This window comes from Rhea americana, unplaced genomic scaffold (assembly GCF_003343005.1).
Source record: "Rhea americana isolate MKP2758 unplaced genomic scaffold, rheAme1 scaffold_60, whole genome shotgun sequence".
NCBI classification, from domain to species: domain Eukaryota; kingdom Metazoa; phylum Chordata; class Aves; order Rheiformes; family Rheidae; genus Rhea; species Rhea americana.
In genome coordinates this window covers 586,931-606,879 of record NW_028186757.1, presented here as the reverse complement: position 1 = coordinate 606,879, position 19,949 = coordinate 586,931, and the positions used below count along the sequence as shown (strand labels likewise).

General features: G+C 37.0%; 1 protein-coding gene across 2 annotated transcripts in view; it reads right to left on the bottom strand.

The window, feature by feature from the left end:
- Positions 1-1,652: 1,652 nt before the first annotated feature.
- Positions 1,653-19,949, bottom strand: part of AADAT (aminoadipate aminotransferase) — an 18,857-nt gene continuing 560 nt past the window's right edge. For both annotated transcript variants that reach the window (XM_085319830.1, XM_085319829.1), the window contains exons 2-14: positions 18,958-19,026; positions 17,170-17,338; positions 16,005-16,137; positions 15,287-15,361; positions 13,817-14,026; positions 13,249-13,314; positions 12,173-12,255; positions 10,846-10,942; positions 9,326-9,387; positions 6,854-6,918; positions 5,289-5,395; positions 4,536-4,637; positions 1,653-3,346 (exon numbers count right to left, since the gene is read on the bottom strand). In XM_085319830.1, coding sequence (XP_085175956.1) covers positions 3,305-3,346; positions 4,536-4,637; positions 5,289-5,395; positions 6,854-6,918; positions 9,326-9,387; positions 10,846-10,942; positions 12,173-12,255; positions 13,249-13,314; positions 13,817-14,026; positions 15,287-15,361; positions 16,005-16,137; positions 17,170-17,338; positions 18,958-19,024 — 1,278 coding nt within the window. In that variant the 5' untranslated portion in view covers positions 19,025-19,026 and the 3' untranslated portion in view covers positions 1,653-3,304. The remainder of the gene's footprint in view (positions 3,347-4,535; positions 4,638-5,288; positions 5,396-6,853; positions 6,919-9,325; positions 9,388-10,845; positions 10,943-12,172; positions 12,256-13,248; positions 13,315-13,816; positions 14,027-15,286; positions 15,362-16,004; positions 16,138-17,169; positions 17,339-18,957; positions 19,027-19,949) is intronic.

Genomic DNA, 19,949 nt, shown 5'->3' with positions numbered 1-19,949 from the left:
AATCTGATGTGTGCAGGGTGGGGTAGGATTTGCTTCCCTTGTGCTGTAGCACTGCTTGGGTCATGTGCTTTGTCCAGCACTTCTAGGGATTTTTCATCTACTAAAGGCCTGAAACTCCAGTAGAACCAAGCTGTAAGCCCAACTGGAAGTGTTAGTGCTGGACCACTCGGAAGTGAGTCTTCAGAGGCAGATTGCCTCAGAGCTCACTGTACGTCTTGCTGGTACTGCTGGGAACACTTCTGCAGTTGTTACTGCTGCTGTGCAGGTAGCACCAGACGAGCTACTTATGGGAGTCGTTTCCTTCCTCCATACGCGCTCTTCCTCAAATGTAGATTGTGCCACTTGCATCATATTGCTTATATCCAGCTATGAATGCAAGAGGCTTTTTGATTTTTTGATAGCTCAGAAAAAGAGGGAAAAATGACCCTCTGTCCATCACTTCTTATCTGCATGACCCTGTTTGGCATTTTCCTTTCGTCTCCAGATGGCTTCCTCCATCAATGTTTAATCTCAATGAACGCTCTGTCCCAGGCATCTAGAAACTGCATTTTAAGAAGTTCAGGAAAAGAGTATGTGCATACAAGATTTCACCATCATTGTTTGATTTGTATTGTTCAGGAAATTAATTTCATTTCATATGTTTCACCACAGTCAGGGAAAAAAATCTAACTCTAATTTAAATTACCCAATCGTAATGATGGATCTAATGTGCAGCAAATGGAATTGCATTTTGTTTAAATTCAACTAAATTAACATTTAGATGTTTGAAAGTTAAGATGTATTATTAAACACATCACCATCATAAAGCTTGCTTAATAATGATGTTTTGATTACATTTTTCTAATTCTAAATCTGGTTTAACAATGATGACAGTATTTTCCCAAGAACAGAAATCAGTCTTGTATAACGCTTACATTTATTCCTCTGTAAAGCATAAGCATCATATTATTTTAATTAAACAGTTATGTCAACTCATTCTGTTGTATAAAATGATTTTCTAAATTGAACATGAAATGAAAATTCATGTTTTTGTTTTACAGATGATAGCAAAATCTGAGCTTTCAAAATTATGACATGCGGTTAAGAAACAAGGTTGAAAACTGCCAAATAGCTGCTCAGCATCAGTGTAATGAGGACCCTAATAGTTTGGACACCATTTGCACCATCAAAAAGTGTAAAAAATGACATTTTTTTCCCCCAATGAACTTGCAAGTTCAGAGAGACTGTCCAAGTACCGTGCCCTTGGCTCGGGCTGCCATGGAGCAGGAGTGGAGGAAGGGCCGTGGGGGGCCTGGCCAGGCCTGGCCTGGCCACGGCGGCGTCGCAGCCTTCCCTGCCCTGGCCTGGCCTGGCTGCCGTGGCCCCGCTCCGGTCGGCCTGTCTGGGCCCTGCGGGGTTGCGGCTGTGTTGGGGGCCCTGCCCGGTGGCCTGGCCTCCCCCCTCCCCGGCCGCACTTCAGCTGACACAGAGGACTCGAGTAAAACACGGACGTGCTACCAGTGGAAAACTACAGCGCTTTCATCCAAAGAGTAAGTAAACTTACGTCAATGTGTAAGCTATGGAGCGCCGGAGAATCTGAACAGATAAAACTTTCTGAAAGCTTTGTGCCTGTTGGCAAGTATCCAATGCTTAGAGTGATTAAAAACAAGGAATTAGAGATTATAACATTTTATTTTTTGCATTTTGCTTGCTTTGTACATCTGCTAGTGTCATTGTTCATTCTACTATGTCCCCTGTTTACTTACTTAGTCCATTCAAAAAGATGTTTATGCTTAATTAAAAGAGCGGCGAGCAGTTCTACTAGCACATACACATACCTTTGCATACCAGAGATTTTCTAACATAGCTACAGAATAATTGTTCACAGACTGGAATGGAAGCCAGTAATCAGAAAACCTTTTAAAAACTAGGAAATAAACTGCAAAACCCATGCAAATTGCAAGCGACCTTAGGACAAATAACTATTTTTAATCACAGACTAATTTTGCTGGATTGTGTCCAGATTTTTAGTGTCCTTACATCAGTTTAATCTGACAAAATTAGTAAAACTGAAGTAAATTTTAGTAAAATCAAATATTGATCTTCAAATCTTCAAACCTAGAAGCCAAAAAAAGGTAGTAGGACTAGAAGGAAAGTGACACACACACACACACACACACAAACAATTCCAGCATAAGGTGCTAGAGGAATATATCCTTTAAGATTAAGAAAGCTCAGATGACCTCAGGTGTCACTTTTTAAGTACCTGACTTCCCTGTTTCCTGGTCAAAACAGAAAACAAAACAAAAGTCCAAGGCAGAACAAAAAATCAATTCAAATGAAACCATGGATTTAACTGAAAACAACATTTTGCTTTTGAGTATTTTTAAAGTTTTTGAATTGGAATAAATTTAGTAATGCAAATTCTTGTCAAAAAAATAAAGCAAAATGTTTTTTACTCTTATGTTTCTATTTTTTTTAGTTGAAACAATGAAAGCAAGTTAGTGTAAATTTAAACAAATTTGTCACAACTTCCTATCAAATGAATTGATTCCAAATGTGGACCTGAGAGAGTGGTCTTAGTTTAACTTAATTAAATACTTGAGAGCAATTCATAACATTAGCTACTTGAATAGAGCAAATGTATAAAATACCATTTTTTCACAAAAAATCTACTGATAACAAAGTGAAAAGAAACTACTTCTAAACATTCAGTTTGAATTCAAAATATTTTCCCATTCACACTTAAAAAATGACTGTATGTGGTGATTCATACCAGGTCAGAAAGTATACTGTTAACCTCCTCATTACCTAATGATGTTATTTGTGAAACAAAATAGAATTTCCCTACATACGTAATTGTAAAAGACTAAACTAATTTTGTAAAAAATTTATGGTAAAATTTGGAGTAATTTTAGAAATTCACTCAAGATACTCTCAAAATAAATAAATTGAAAGATGTTTTGAAAAAGTGAGGTTTAGAAGCTACACCTTAATGCTGGCTATTTCTCACTGTTATTCATGTACACCTTAAAATATACAGTACTTGCACTGACATCTTGAGAGTTGTCTACATCTTTTTTTGTATGGTATTATTGTCACAAAAAGTTGTATATGGTAATCATTAAAATATCCATGCTTACATTCTCTACAAACCTTTTTTTGGATGCTGATTATCTAAGTTTGGAATCCAAGCACTGGTACCATCTAAGGGAATGTCCACTGTATTATGCTTGCTTTTAAAATGTTCTGATGAAACCCAAATGTTAATAAATGTTTCCTGGAAATGATTTTCATTGCTGAAAGAGTTCTATTTATAGTCTTTTCATATAGCTTCTTTTATAAGGTCAGCCAGTCTCCTGAAAGCCTGTGATGACACAAAGATGGTTTGCATTTATATTCCAGCATTACTTATTAAATAAGCAATATATTTAATCTGTAAAACTAGTACAACTACCCTAAACATAGATGAACTCAGTACTTTATACTCAAAATTCTGCTGATATTTGCTGTTTTACTTTGTTTTTAACAACTTGTATGGGCTTTCAACCGTAGCGTGGCTTCACATAGCTCTCATTCCTCTAATAGGAACAAAAAGATAGAGTATTCTGAAACAGAATACATATATTGATATTCAAAGCTTATCCAGATGCAACTAAAGAGCTGTATTTTTAATACAATTAATGAACTCTGGAAGAGTATCTCTTATAACTGTACATCAATATAAGGGGCTAGAATTTTCAAAGGCAAAAGGAAGAATAGTTGAAGGGAGAAATATATAAAAGTACAATTCCGGCAAGATACAATTTGACTGTCAATAATAGTCAGCATATGAATTTATTTCAATAATTACAGAAGAAATAGGCAACAGAAGTGCACATCTGCCACAAACCTTCACAGCTGAATGAAAGTACAGCTAAAATTAGTGAATTATTTCAAAAGCCTGAATCAAAGGGGTATAAAATTTGCATAAATAACTGTCTTGTATTCTTTGTCGTAGTGATTTTACTGCTATAGCCAAATAACATTGAAAATGTTCCCAAAATAAACAGAAGATTAGTTCCTAAGTTATGAAATACAGGGCTTATGCATCTTCCTTGAAAGAAAAAAACAATATTCTTTCGTAATAAGAATTGACAACACACAGAAAATAAATACAGGTTATTTCATTTAAGGAATGGAAAGTCTGAGAAACAAAGATACATGGTGTCTGCTCCTGCTAATGCTAAAGCAAGTAGCAAAACTTACTGTGGTTTCAGTAAAGTGTTTTGGAATAATGTCTGTCATGATTGAGTGTGAAAAAATCTACAAGTGTGGGATGCAGAAAAAAATTAAGTGGTCCTAAAAATGTGGTACCTTTCAGGTAATTTGGATATAAGTATCTTGCCTAAGCAGCAGCTAATATTACTTAGAGTACTGCTTAATTGCCCAAGATTACCAAAACAAATACACTAACAAACAAAAATCACATAATGAGAAGTAAGTGAAAATATGGGAGTGCTGTTATGTGAGAAACTGTTCTTCAGAACAATGTAGGAAACCCTCATCTCACTTACTTGATCCATCTGGGCTGGAGAAGACAGAGAGAAGGAGGCTCTGACATAAGAACTAGGCTCTGAACTATCAATATTGAATGCTCCTCCAGGAACTAGTAACACCTAAAAAAATTGATTAATCATTCCGTTATAAGCATTCCTTTACACAATGTTGAATTAAATCTGAGAAGACTCATTGTTAAACCACTGTTTTCAGAATACAGCTTAATATATTTTGTCTACTCAAAAAGAGAAGCCAAAAACATAAAACCTAAAAACAAGACTTTTCGTAACAAAATGAAAGGGGTCTGTAAAAGCCATAGGTTAGGTCTAGCTTATCATTACAATGTACCTGTGAAGTAGGTTGTAGGTTTCACAGTAGTGATGACTCTTACAAATTGTGGAAATAAAATCACATTTAATGTTTCCTACTAAAGAGATACAGTGGACAGCCTTCACTGATCGTGTGTGTGTGCGTGTATGTGTATAAAATATATATTACTATATACATTATGTATATAATATATATAATGGGATAAACTTAAGCAAGTAGATTAAATACCAACATTTGATTACAGACATGAAAGTATTTCATTAATGAGTCACTACACTATGTGACAATGCCTGACAAAAACTTGCAGACTTAACAATTTTGCACTGCAAGTTCCCCCTTTTTCACATATACACATATATGGGCACATAGATATGGTGAATTTATTTCATCTTTCCCTCATTCCATTTTAACATTGGAAGCCATTAAGCTATAGTTCATACCTCTTTCTGCAAAGCTTTTTCCATGATCAGCTGCTGTGTGTCAGAAACTCCCTTAATTTTGATCCATAAGAACATGCCTGCAGCAGGAGGGCACCATTCTGCCAACCCTGGAGAGAGAGAAAAGGGGGGAATCAAGAAAAGAAACCCCTGCCCCATCTGTAATCAACACATCATAGATTCAGTAATCTTGTGAATTTGTTGCTCAAATGAACTCAAACAGAAAACGGCCATGGAGCCAGGATGCCACTTGCTGAATTTAAAGTACTCCAGTCAAACTGGTTTGGGCTTACTGCATTCATACACTGAAGTGTGAAAGTGCGAAAGTGATTGTTCTGAACTACAGAATGCCCAACAAGAAACTAAACAACTAAAGTTGTTGATTATTTTCAGATTAAGTAAACAGCTTCTCCAAAGAGTCCAAAGTCATTCTTCTAATGCAGTTTCTCCTAATATGACATTGACTATCAATATGTTGCAAAGCACAGAACTGCAGGCAATACCTGTTTTCCTTTGAATTAAAAATTATTATTATTTTTTCCCAAAGAAAAGAAGACCTTGGGAGTTATGAGGAGCATAGGAAGTCTTGGAAAGGATTTATGTCTTAGATCTATATGCAAACTTAATGTGCACCTTTTCTTTATCTAGAAGAAATTCTTTCTCTGTTTTCAGACATGTTTTTTGAGTAAGTTATTTATTTGACTTGCCATCTTCTCCAGCTCTTGATATATTTAACCATTACATATCTACAAAATAAAGGTCAATCTTCCTTACTTACATAGCTACTATTATTACAGAATATCTTTTTACATATGAATATATTCTCACAATCCACCTTAAGATAACCCAGTGCTATTATATTCCTTTTATATTTGGGGAATGAGACAAAGATGGCTTATGTTACTAGTCACTCAGAGTCATGTAGAAAAGAGGAAATATTTTTGATCTAAAAACTCTGAATTAGCAAGACTAAGTACATTAAAGACTGAATGGTACACAACTACCCATATGCCACCAGGTAGGTGGTCTGTTGATAAATAGTTATTGTTGATTCCACGTTAGACTGACTAAAAGGAGTGACACACTCCTTTGTTGATCAGATTCTTTCAGTGCTCTGCGGCTAACCGTGAAAGGGGATATTTGAAATTAATTTCTGTCAAAAAAAAAAAGAGATTATAATTGCTATTATACAGATCATTTATATCTTCTTTTAAATTGAGTCCAATAAACCTGTTTTTTTCCAGACAGATTTTAAAGACAGAGATTTTAAACAAAAAAGTATCAGAACATAGTGGACTGAAATATACATCCTTTGTAAAACTTCTTTATACAGTAATATAGTGGGCTTTTTTCTCATCACTATCTCCTTGTTCCATTTCAGATAAACACGAAAACAAGGGTACCAAGTAATTTATCCTAAGCTTAATATTTAATGCCATTGATTTGCTTATAGTGCTTATCTATCACTTCAGCCAGGAGATGAACTGTACAGTGCTTTTTCTTGAATATGAAGATGATAAATAGCTAGAAAAAAAGTCTACGTAATTAGCAGTGTTGTTCTCACTGACCTTTTAACCACTTGTCAGCAGCAATGAGCATTGCATCCCGCTGGGTTCTGTAGAACTCCACCACCCTGAAGGCAAAAAATCAATTCAAAGTCAAGATCCCATAACACTAAAGGGAATCCTTTGTTTCCAAAGGCAAAAACAAAGCTTTTGTACTTTAACAACCAGAGGGAATATTCAGTGGAAATAACAGCATATCCTAGATGGGCACAATACAGTTTACTGTGTATATGAAATGTTTTATATGTATCCAGTAAGTCTTGAATGTACCTCCAGTGTGTCTCCAATGAAGCACAAAAAAGAGGAATTGCCTTTGCACCTGTTTCTTAAGCCTTACCTATGCAATGGAAAATGCACTATTAACTCTCTCTATATTACATTCTTTCTGTCTGTGATATCGGTGGATACAAGCCCTGCTAGCAGTACCTGAGTTCTGACAGCACACAGAAGAAAATGAAGGACTTACGCATGTGCAAAAGCACATACTCAATATTTGTGCATTTGAATTGAAATTGTGTAATAGGTATATGTGGAAAAGGTATTTCACAAGGTAAAAAGCAAATCATTTGATAACCCTGTCATGACTTTCTGCCAGCTTCCTCCGTTCTAAACCTCTGAACATACCTCCTGCACAATTTAAGCAAAACTTCCAAATAACAACTTCTTCCAGTTTTGTACTGGCAGAAAAGAGCATAACCCAAGTTCCAACAGGACTTGAACCTGTCACAGTCCTGTGCACAATCTTGTGCAGTGACTACTTGTGTTGATATAAATTGATACAACTGTGATTCTGCGGCAGTAGACCCAGGAGAAGTGCCTGAGGTAGACTTTGCAAGTCTACTTCATGCAAAAGCGTTCTCTTCTCTATAGAGATACTATACTTAACAGTTTGGATAATTTTACAAGTTTTCTTTTTCCTTTTTTTTTGACACTCTGAATGAGTAGCTTTTATTTCTGCATATATTTTACATAATCCATAGACAAATGCTGACACCATCAAAAGCTTATATAGTCTACCACTCTGCCTGTACCAGTTACTACATTCTGCATGAAATGTTAAAACATTTATACACACTTTTACTACATCACATATGCCTTTGTGATTTTTTTGCTTTCTCTGTTGTCCTTTTATTTTTACAAAGGAAAGAAATCGTAAATACTGGTGAGGCAGGGCTTTCACAGGGATGCAAATACTCCAAACAATACACTAGCTTCTACTCAGAAGCATGAGCAAACAAATCAACCTTGCCCATCATTGAAATCACCTGGTTACAGTTACCTGTTGAGCCTAATCAATAAGTCACCTGACAAAGGAGTCTAGAAGGTTATAAAGGCTTGGAGCTAGCCTACTATAGCACTATTTTCATTGTGCTCACTAGGAAGAAAGTCCATTAGCTCAAGAATAGATGCCTGCCTTCCACAAACACAAGGTAGGCTAAGAGACATATACAGGATGTATTTCTTTAATTGCTCAAAGATGAGCTAATGTGTGGTCTGAGCTCCTCTGCAAAATCTATCCCTATTCCTGTGTTTTAATGTGTATCCTGTGCTACCTAAAACAAATCAAAGGTAGGGGCTTATAGCAGAGACAAAAGGCAAGCAGGCGGTTGGGGATAAAACTAGCTGTTAGAGTGAAATACAAGAATTTTTGTCATACTCCTGTAAAAGTGTGACATGCTGTCCAGTAATGTGGGAAGCTTGCAATTCCAGTGCTTCACTGGAGATGAATCATAAATACTAAAGAGAAACTATGCTTCTCTAGTGCAGTAAATGAAATACAAATGCGTGTTGGTCATTACATAAGAAATGCCTTGCTGGGTCAGACCAGTGGTCCATCTTAGCTGATTATCGTGTCTTCAAGAGCGGCAATGGATAAAGGCAATGTTTGTGGAAAGGAGGTGAACCTGGCTGCTTTCTGTAATTCTTTCTGCCTGTATTCCTCTAGTTTGCACAACCATTGGATTAGGGATGTTAGAGGGTAAATCCCTGCCACGTTAGTGAGGCAAGATTTCTATTTTGAAATTGTGTAATAGGTATATGTAGAAAAGATATTTCACAAGGTAAAAAAACAAATCATTTGATAACCCTGTCATGACTTTCTAACATGCTCTTTCTCAATAGATTGTAGGCTTGGTGATCACATTCTTTGCTTTAACCTTACCACTTTATGAAGGATGAAAGCTACACTCACTGGCCTGTAGATCACAGGGTCCTCTTGGGCCCTTTTTAGATGGGAGTTGCATAGCCACTGTGTGAGAGGACTGGCACACTGCCACTATGTAGAGATACCTCACATGCCTTGACCCTCCCTGTGACCTTTCTTATCCGTTTGGTCTAATACTACACATATATCTACTTCAAACTGATGTAGCTCCTCTGACCTGTTTACTGCAAGGAATGTTTGCTGTAAGTAACAAAATGCGGAAAGCATGTTAAGTGACAGATGATGGGATTCAGCATATGACATGATCCTACCTGTCTATATGCTCCAAGAAACCCTTTTCTCCCCATTGCTGAAGAAGCTGTGATATCATAATCTAAAGAAATAAAACACACCATTAGTATTTTAAAAAGGACACTTAGAATCATCACAGAATCAGTAAGGTTGGAAGGGACCTCTGGAGATCATCTAGTCCAACCCCCCCTGCTCAAGCAGGGGCACCTAGAGCATGGTAGACAGGGTTGCATCCAGGCGGGTCTTCAATATCTCCAGAGAAGGAGACTCCACCACCTCTCTGGGCAACCTGGTCCAGAGCTCTGTCACTCTCTCAGGGAAGAAATTCCCCCTCAAGGTCAGGCAGAACTTCCTGTGCTTCAGTTTCTGCCCATTGCCTCTTGTCCTGTCACACGGGACAACTGAAAAGAGTTTGTCCCCATCCCCTTGACACCCTCCCTTCAGGTACTTGTACACATTGGTAAGATCCCCCCTCAGTCTTCTCTTCCCCAGGCTGAAGAGGCCCAGCTCTCGCAGCCGTTCCTCACAGGGCAGGTGCTCCAGCCCTCTGATCATCTTTGTAGCCCTATGCTGGACTCTCTGCAGTAGCTCCATGTCTCTCTTGTAGTGGGGAGCCCAGAACTGGATGTAGTCTGAGACCTCAGACTGTTGAGATGAGCCCTCACCAGGGCTGAGTAGAGGGGCAGGATCACCTCCCTCAACCTAAATTCCTCAATTAAACTTCCTCAATTATCAAGCAAAGCCCCATATATAAGCCTTATATTATAGCCCTATATGTTCCTCAGAGTTATACTGGGGCAAGGAACTGGAGCCCTTTACTAAACAAAGGTGGTAGCAGCAACAGATCACTATAGTCCACGTTACTGCTATCTCCAAGGACTATGTTAATCTTGGGAAGGAGGCGGGGGAGACAAAGGAATAGATGGAGAGCTAATTAGAGGAATCTGGGAGAAAAAGGGAGGAAAATGCACATTACTTTAGAGTAACTTTCCCCCATATTAGCCTCTCTGTTTTAATGCTGCCTCTATGATGAACTAATGGAGCTGGAAGATGGATGCCTATGCAGATACGCTTAACATCTCCTTGTTTTACTGCTGAATATAAAGGGTCTCTAGTTAGAATACTGTTTTACAACCTATTAGCTGCCAGTATTAACTTTACTACCAAGTACAATTAAAAATGGAAGAAAAAGGTCCAATTAATTCCAATATGTGCTTTATATTGAGGTTTTTCAAATGAATCTACTGGCAAGAGAGGCAACTCACAGTGACCTATTTTAAATTCATTCTTAAAATCCTAGAGCTAATACCATATTTGCTGAAGCAGTGGTGCTTTCCATACATTAAGACGCCCTTAAGCTCCAGTTGTATTTTCTATGGTGGCTTCTCTTTCTTTGGAAGAATCAAAAATGTGCAAGCCTTACTAAAAACAACGCTGAAAAAGTGCAGAGTGCTTATAAAAGCTGTTCATCGTTATTTGATGTAACTTGGGATCTGTTGTTTTTTTCCAAATACAATCCAGGTGGCAGTTTGGTACTTGCCTGTGTGAAAGTACTGGTGTGCATCGTTGATACCTGTATGTGTAGAATAACTCTGTCGATAAGAGGCTTTGGACCTGTCAGAAAGCCTATCCTCAACCTAGAAGAAAGAGGAAAAGATTACAGAAATAGTGTGCTAATCCTTTATGTGAGTTATGGTTTAACTTGTAACTGGGAAAACATGTAACCATTTAGTAGCTCTGTATCATGAGGCTCACTCATGCATTTAAGTTTATGCAACTTAGGAGCTGAGTCTCAGAGTCATGAAATTAGCATTAAAAATTGCTAATTGCTTCCTAGTTCTGAGACTTCAAGACATGCCACATTTTTAAGTTTTCCTCTGAAACCAGAATGGCTACATGAATCAAAGGGAAGAAAAAGATTTTCACATAATCAAAAATTATGGATGCTCAGGCTTTATGAAAAAGCAGATGGGAGCTGGCAAGACAGGCTCACTTGTTTTTACTCCCTTTCATTGTTGCAGAGTAAGTGGAATTTATATTGATAGACCAGAGTCTTATTCATGTTTCAATGCTTACAATCCATCTTTACTCACAGATTCTGACTGGTGTTTTTATTTGAAGAAAAATAAAACCAGTGAGCTCATATGTCTTTGACAAAGATAAAATTGCATCATGCCTTTTTTGCAGTGTCACTTCTGACAGTGCAACCACACTTAGCATCACGTTGTCTCCTCAGTCCCTCAGGGAAGGAGTTACAATCCACTAGTTGCAAGTGGATTACTTTCTTATATCTATTAGAATAATAAACAAATGAATGTTAGAAATCAAATATGTTGATTTCTGTGAAGCGGAAAACAGCTAGCTTAGTTATTCAGACAGGTGGAGACAACTTGAAAGAAATCTAAAGCTAGAAGACAAGAGAGGTCAGTATAACCCTCTGATTAGTTTATGCAGGAGAATATTGTCATTTTTCTCCTACACTGCAAGGTGCCTAACAGTCGGCTGGAATGGAAAAAGAGAAAGAAGTAGAAGAAGATAATGTAAGTAATAAGGGAGCAAAGTTTCTAGAAGTTCCAGGAACAGAGCTGGAATCCAGCATCTCAATCTTTTTGCCTATACGATATCTGTAAGAATGGGTGGTGTGGGGGGAGTTGCTTAACAACCAGTATCGGAAGAGAAGTGGACTCTGTGGAGTTATATGACTGCCAAGAAATGGCATGACAAGTAAGCAGAACTGCAGATCTGAAAGTATTTTTCAGAAATATATAGGTATTAGTTGAGAAAAGTACAGTGTATCTGATCATTTTGCATGTAGTATTAGTTTTGTGCCCGAAACAACAGGCTGAGCAGTTTGAAACTGGCCTTACCCTGATGACAGAATTTTAGAGAAAGAGTCAGTCCTGATAACTCGGCCATCCACATCCATTGAAAGGAAAGTTGGAGCCCATGGCTTGGAAGAAAAATAAAAAAAAATAAAATTCAAGTTGCTAATAAGGATTATGATGGAATTACTTTCTTTACTGTGAAGACATGATTATTTCTTAAGGGAGGTTTTTTATGATGATAAATATTTTAGATGAACATTCAAAAGACAAATGCAGTAACTTGTTGACAGATGATTGTTTAGACCAGCTTTCTGGGATGTGATGACAATATTCTGTGAAAGTCAACTACAAAAATCAGTGTTTTTTGGTGCTTTACTCACAGCTCTGCACACAAGTGCTCAGTTCAAGTTTTGGTTTGATGCTATAAGCAGAAAGAGACAAATAATGCATTCTCTGCCAAGATTTTTTTTACGGCCTGTATGGAAAGACATTATAGTTTCTAAGATGAGTCCCACTGGCTTTTAGCTTTATTAAAAAAAATAAAAAAGGAAAGAAAAAACAAAAAAAAAACCCAGAAGGTATGACCAAATTTTGAGGATCTTGTTGGGATCAGAACATTTTCCCTGAAGTGAAGCTGCCTACCCAATACCACTTCCTATGGTCTGTGGGAGAGCTCGCTTGGGGCCCCCATAAGACAAAGGCGTGGAAATAGGATATGGCAGATAAGGAGCTGTGGTCTTGTACTGAATGGAGTAAGAGATTGGACTGAAAAGAACACTAAGAGGCTGCTACTTGGAAGTGCTGCTTCAGTGGTGTGTGATGTGCTACATGTTTTGTTCTGGAGGCAGAGAGCGCTGTTCTTGTTTTCTGACTAATGAAGGAAATTTTTCACTGTATAATGCTTGAGGAATTTGAACCATAGTGATTAACTGGTCTGAAGTGATAAAATGCCTCAAAGGGGACACAACTGAAAGAAGCAGAGAAATGGAATGGCTGTTAGGCTTACAACTAATTTGGCAGGAAATGAAGGAGAAGCATGCAGGAACACCCAAAGCTCAAATGCTTGCTCTCTTCTGGACTGGAAAAGGAGGTGCTAAGAAGCATGGAAAACAAATTACCTTTTCAAACTGAAGAAAGTAGTAAGGATCATCTTCTATTATAAGGAAATCATATTTTCTTGCAAGCTAAAGAAAGAAATTAATATAAAGATAATATTCAGTAAAAATTTTGAAAACTCAATTCTTCACATATCCTGGACCTATTTCCAGGACCATATTCTGATCCTATATATTGCTCATTCCCTACAAGCAAGACCACATCAAGAGAAGCTTTCAAATGCCAGATTTAGATATCAAGCAATTACATGGGTAAGCATAGTACTTACACTACAAGGACAGGTATATAACCAAAGGTCTGCTCCAGATAGTGCTCATACCATGCAGAACACTTATGATAAGCCCAATCTGAAGCTCATGGGAAAGACACCAGCCAGAAATGGGCTACTATGGCAAGAACAATTTATCTAATGCATAGCCTACCTCTAAAGAGTTGTCATGAAAGAGGTTCTACTAGGAACAAGTACTGGGAGGAGTAAGTAACAGGCTTAAAGGACACACACGAGGTACCCACAACTGAAAAAACTTATCCATTTTCATATACAAGATGCATTAGGCCTCAGCGACGTACCTGGTATATCTCCTTCTTGCGCTCTGTGGTCAAAGAGTTTCCAGTTGGGTTGCAACCATTTGGTATAGTGTACAGGAATTTAGGGATATTGTGGCTACGGCTTTTTACATCTTCAGGGCTCCAAGAAGACAGAATTTCCTTCAGAGCTTTTGGAATAATGCCATGTTGGTCACTAGGAACATTAATTATGTTACAACCCAAAGGTCTCAGCTGTTGACAGGAGGAACAAAATTGTCATGATCCTGTAATTCTAAAATCTTCACTTTGTCATTGATATGGTAAAATTTCAGTGATAAAGTCTTTCTAAAAATCTAGACATATGAGTAATGAATTTATTATAGCTGTCTCAAACCCAATTTGCTCATGATTCAGGGAAAAGTTTGCCTGAATTTACTTGTTCAACTTAACACTATCTTCTATTTGCTCTGTTCAGCTAAATAAGAAGTGGGTCACTCTGAAGACCAGTTGCTGTCCTTATGTAGGAAAGAGCACATGGCTTTGCATTTTGAAAGACATCTCAGGAATTTGTGGTCTATGCTAACCTAGGACTCCTCATGCTCTGAACACAGAGCAAGTTCACTACACTCTCCTCCTGTTCTTGATAGATACATTCAGCAATACAAGGGAGAATGAAATGGTGTTACTAACAGTGACATATTGATGCCACGTGTAAAGAAACAGGAAAAAAAATAACAAAAAGCATGCAGTCTTCCCTTTGTGGAATTTCTATTAGCACCATGTAGCTCTGCATTTTAAAATAAAAATGCAAGTTGCTGCAGTAACAAAAGTGTGAAAATAAGTTTTTAATGAAGCATTTCTCTTTAGTGAAAGATGTACTCTGAAAATTAGCACAGCCAGGAACATCAAGATAGCTTTTGTCACAGGGGAAAAATATTGAAATAGTGGTGCATTATCTATCCTAACCCTTCTTTCAACTGTCACACATTTTGAGTCTACATTCAACTACATACAGACTAAATTACCTTTCAGAAGTAAACACTGCTGATTTTGTATAGTTCTTACTAACTTTCATCTTAAAACTCACACGGATGTTTCAGGCCTATTCCCATGTTATGCTATTAATGGAACAGTATAATTGGACCAACTGATCAGATGGACAAGCTGACATGTTCAAATACCCACTTTATAAAATTGCTTTAAATCTGACTCGGTCATGATGGCTTTTTCTTTCCAATCTCAAATGTGATCTTAGCCTTAGAATGAATCAGAAATCAGAAGAGGAGCTCTGGGAATATCTTTTATAGAATGTTTAGACTTAAAAGCTTCTACGAATTAATCTTTATGAACTTCATGGGAATAATACTAAAAACTTCATTCTCAGATATATTTTTGCAGTAAATACAATGTGTATAAACTTGCAGATCATGTACCAACTAAACAAACTTGCTGTTTATTTACATGATAAACAAATGTGATATTTGCAACATTTTGTTCTTAAAGAAAACTTACAGCTGCTAGTGTCCCAGAATATGTAGGTGCATCCAAAAGGATATTGTCCCCAGGGTTAACGAGCATTTCAAACACCTACGAAAGAAAACTGTATTTTAGAAAGACTGTGCCATTCTTGTACATATGCTTCGTATTTCTGACTTCCTAATGGGATTATAAATCCTGATTACATATTAGCATTTCCATAACCATTTAATTAACTACGCTGTCGTCTAAGAAAACAATGAATGGATTAAAACTCTGCTTTAGAAGCTAAAGGAAGCTAGATAATCAGCTAGAGAATACCAATTTGAAATGGAAAGACAGCTCTCTAATACCATATAAAAGAAACAGTGCTTCAGTTTCAGGAAGAATCAGCCAAGCAGAAGTATCAGTGGACTGAAAAGGGCTATTTTTAAGGAAGTCTAACATAATTAGAATTGAGTTATGGTAAAGCAAATAATGCATCAATGTACTTAGTGGCCTATGACTAATAATAAATGTTACTTTATGATATATTCGCTGAAATGGTTTTTGATTTTACCCATTCATGTAGCTTTGACAGATGAGACTGATGCAACAATTTTATTTAAATTCTATTATCTTGTATTGATAATTCTGTGAGACATTGAAACTACTCTGCAAGTGTTACATAGTGGCACTTATGCTGGGTATAACTGAACCAACTGAAGAATACATCTCTCTTCAAACGAAGTAATGTTTAACATATTGGTCTTACCTTACATAAGCCTTCCTGGCTGCCAGTTGTGATGCACATTTCCATTTGTCCTTGCTCAGGACTGTAGCTGGCTGTGGGGGGATTATGTAGATTCCTCTGAAAATTTTTTAACCAAGACAACAGTTCTGGAATCCTGAAACATAAATTGAGGTGCATCTAATATCTTGTATGGGCTGAGGCTAATCGTTCCCCTAAATCAGTCACTTAGCATGCAGCAGCCCTGCATTTAGTTTCTTGAACTGTCAAATATACGTGGATGCTGAGTTTGTAACAACTCTTGTCAAATAGTGAAAATGAAGTAAGTGTTTATCTGATGGAAAAGCAGGAGAGATAAGCATCTACCATCAATACACCAAATTACCATAACAAGGTTTGGGCAGAAATGTTTCACCAAGGATGGAACTGAGGATGGAGGCTGAACAATATCCACTCCTAGGAATGATCTCTCCAGACTTAATGTGGAGATGTAACAAAGCTTGCAACACTTCTGCTGCTAATAGGCTGCATGTAAATAAAGAATTCAGAAAAAGATTTTTTTCAAAAGTATGTCTTAAAAATGGTAAAACTTTCTACAAAGTTCACAAGTGACTGAGTACTTAGGCTGTGTTCCATTAAAATATTAAAATAGTAAGTCCACTGTGTGCATCTAGGTACCCAAATATTTTTGCAACCCTGTCGCAGGGCTGACTCAGTACTGTTAGCTGGGGAGTTCAGAGGGCTAAAGTAACTTCACTGATATATGCAATTTTTTGTACTAAATGTGACAATACTATAAATACCTCAGCTACCACAAACTATAAATGTTAATTATTTAATATATTTTACCAAATAAGAGCTAAATGGATATTCCACAATGTCAAAACTATGTGCTGCAATGCAGTATCATATAATGAGTATCTTATTTCTTAACATAATGAGCCTTCTCAGTGATCCTGGAATCTTGATTCTAAAATACTAACAGCCAGCAAATGCTCTGGCTTGATAAAAATTAAAACTAGGTTTTTAAAATTACTTATCTGTTCAGAACTTTCTGCTTAAAAAATGTAATCTACATATAGAGGAAAACTAAATGTAAACCCTTTTTTTGTAAAGATCAATTAAAATAAAGGAATTTTATGATAGTTTGATGCTGGTATCTTGAAGTGTAAGCTGCCTTGACAGGTACCCTCCTGAGGCGGAGTACTGGAGAGCCCTCTTCATCAAATCTTCCCCAATTTCAACAGCAGTTCCATGTTCAATGGCAACAGTAGCTGCCTTAAATGGGAAAGTGTTAGGGTTTGGTGCCCCTCCAGCCAGTGAGATGAGTGATGGAGGAGACTTCTGCATCAGTTCAGCTAGAGTAAAGGAAAAGACATTGATTACATTTTGATTATTGCAACAGGTGGTTACATCCTTTAGTTCAGTAAATAATAAAGAGCCATAGAGGTAGTTTGTTCCATTTTCACTTTTTAATAGTTAATGAAGAGCCAGGAATTGAAAAGAATGATAGCTTTTTAAACTTGTCTTTCTACTTTGACTAAATAGATGTTAATCAAATTACCTTCTTCGGGGGAAGAAAAAAAAAACCCTATGTTTTAAAATAATATTATAATATTTTTTACCTTGTTTGAATTGCTCTTCTATTATTACAAACTTCTGTGACGTATCTTTAAGCTTCAAGAATTTATTGTAATGATAGTCTATTTAGACTGATATTTCAAATGATTGGCTTAGTTTTTAAGTTCAGCCTCGCTCTAGCTGATGTGGCAGTGGTGTGGCCTAAACTAGTAAACATCTATGATGACAGCCTTTTTTGTAAGGGAGTGGGAGCATTTCTGGCAGCACAGCTTTAGTGGCACCAGCACAGTGTAAATAAAGTACTGTGAAGAAAATGTTGACAACTCTTGCTTTAATGTCACGGTTTCATAGTCCTTCAGATCGAATCTATGCTCTGCAGGCAGCACAGAGTGGAGCTCAATCAGGCAAGGGCACTTGACTGCATTAAGTTTAACAGCTCACAATATGGCATTCATGCTTGCTTAATGCTTTTATACTAGATATGAGAGGACAGATAACAGTACATCTGGTCTCCTCGTATTAAATTTGTTCTCCACTACTTATTAGCACATTTGACCATTGGGAGAGAATTCATGACCAATGTGGGTCATGTCTGTGACTTGATCTAGCAGGAAGACCTCCTGTGTCATCAAAACTGCATCCTCAATATGTGTCTTTCTGCATATGCCAAGTTACTTAATGTTTCTGTTACCTGTATCAATGTATCACTTGAAAAAAGTGCATAAAGAATATCTAAACTGAATTAAACTTGAATAAGCAGTAGCTGTATGAAGCATTAAAACAGAACAGCCAAGAAAAGAAATTGATCCCTGGTAAAGGTTTAACTAGTAGTATGTTTCATGCTCTGATTGTCAGGTCTGTGTAGATTTTAACTGAGTACATAAGCAGACAGCTGAACTTTTCTATGTCACTCAGAAGATTATATAAGATAGTATTAATAACATTGTCTGGGTTGGAGAACTTTAACAGGGTACAGAAAAGCTAAGTGGAAAGAAACATTTAACTGGGACTGATGTTCAAGTCATTAGCAGTTGCTTGTTCCTGAACAACCTGTGTAAATTCAGCAGCAAGCTGTGCTAAAAGCTCTACTTCGGAGACAGTAGCAGAGACTTTTCAGATATGTAAAAACAATGTTACTTAGTCTGGATGGTTTTCTGAAATGGCTCAAGGCTATTCATTTTATTCATCTTTATACCTGCTTGACATCTCAACTTTACAAAAGTCAAGGCAGTTATCAAACCAGCCTTGCAAATACTTGTCAGGTTACTGCATGGCTTTCTCTTGAGCCTTTTCTGGTATTTAACCACGATCCAAAAAAAATCCAAAAGGTAGGCAAAATCCAAAAGGCAGGATCACATTCTTCAAAGGATCCTGTAAAGGACAGGGGTGTACTCACTTAGAAGTCTTATTGGAGATGCTTTTCTCGCTGCACTCACAGAGGTGATGAACCGAGAGTAATTCATATCTGTGGGGAAAAGCGCAATTAGTTGGACATTAACCTGGAAAAAGGAATAGGTCTCAGGGCATCAACATATCTACATGTGCATCTTCCACAAATAATACCTCCAATTCATCATCTCCATAGGTATGCTGTTTTATAAATTAAATGTCAATTTATTGCTGTTCAAATCACTTTTAAGGAATTTATCTTTTTGGAGTTTGGAATGTTTCTACTTACTAGTTCTGCTACAGCTTTCCAGTAACACAGTAAGATTAGGTCAAATGCTTGTATTCCAATGAATACAAAGAGCAATGTAGCTTTGATCTGGAGAATTTGGTCTGTTAATGAACAGTGTATACTGAATATTCCTCTTAAAGCACTTTCAGTGGTTCCCAAACAAATAAAAGCAACCCTCAGCCTTCCTCCCCCACCTTCACTTCATGCTGTGGAGCTCTAAAAACAGATTACAAATTTAGAGATCTGACAGATCTTAAGCACCCATCAGCTCTTTAAATGAGAATCCAGCTAAATTTCTTTAGCTGTATTAAAGGCTGCATTTAAAATCATTAACTTTTGCAAGCTATAGTTGTGTCACAACACTTGTCAGCATAGAAGACAGGTGTTTTTTTAGCAAGGATAATTAAGCATGTCTTTCAAAGTGTTTTAGACTTGTATTTTTTCCCCTTTTCCCTAGTGTCAAAAGCAACTAGGCTAACACTGAAAAACATTCCTGCAGGAAGCTTCAAGGCCTATTCTTGCAAGAAAGCTATATTCTTATTCAGAGAGAAGAAAAACACAGGAATCAAATGTGTGGTGAAAAGAGTCTAGAATTTTGAATACTGCTTTTGCTGTTTGCAGAAAATAATTCTCTAGCAGCCATCCTAATATGCTTGTGTTTACCATTGATTAAAAATATTGTCAAGCAATGCTGCACTTAAAAAAAAAAA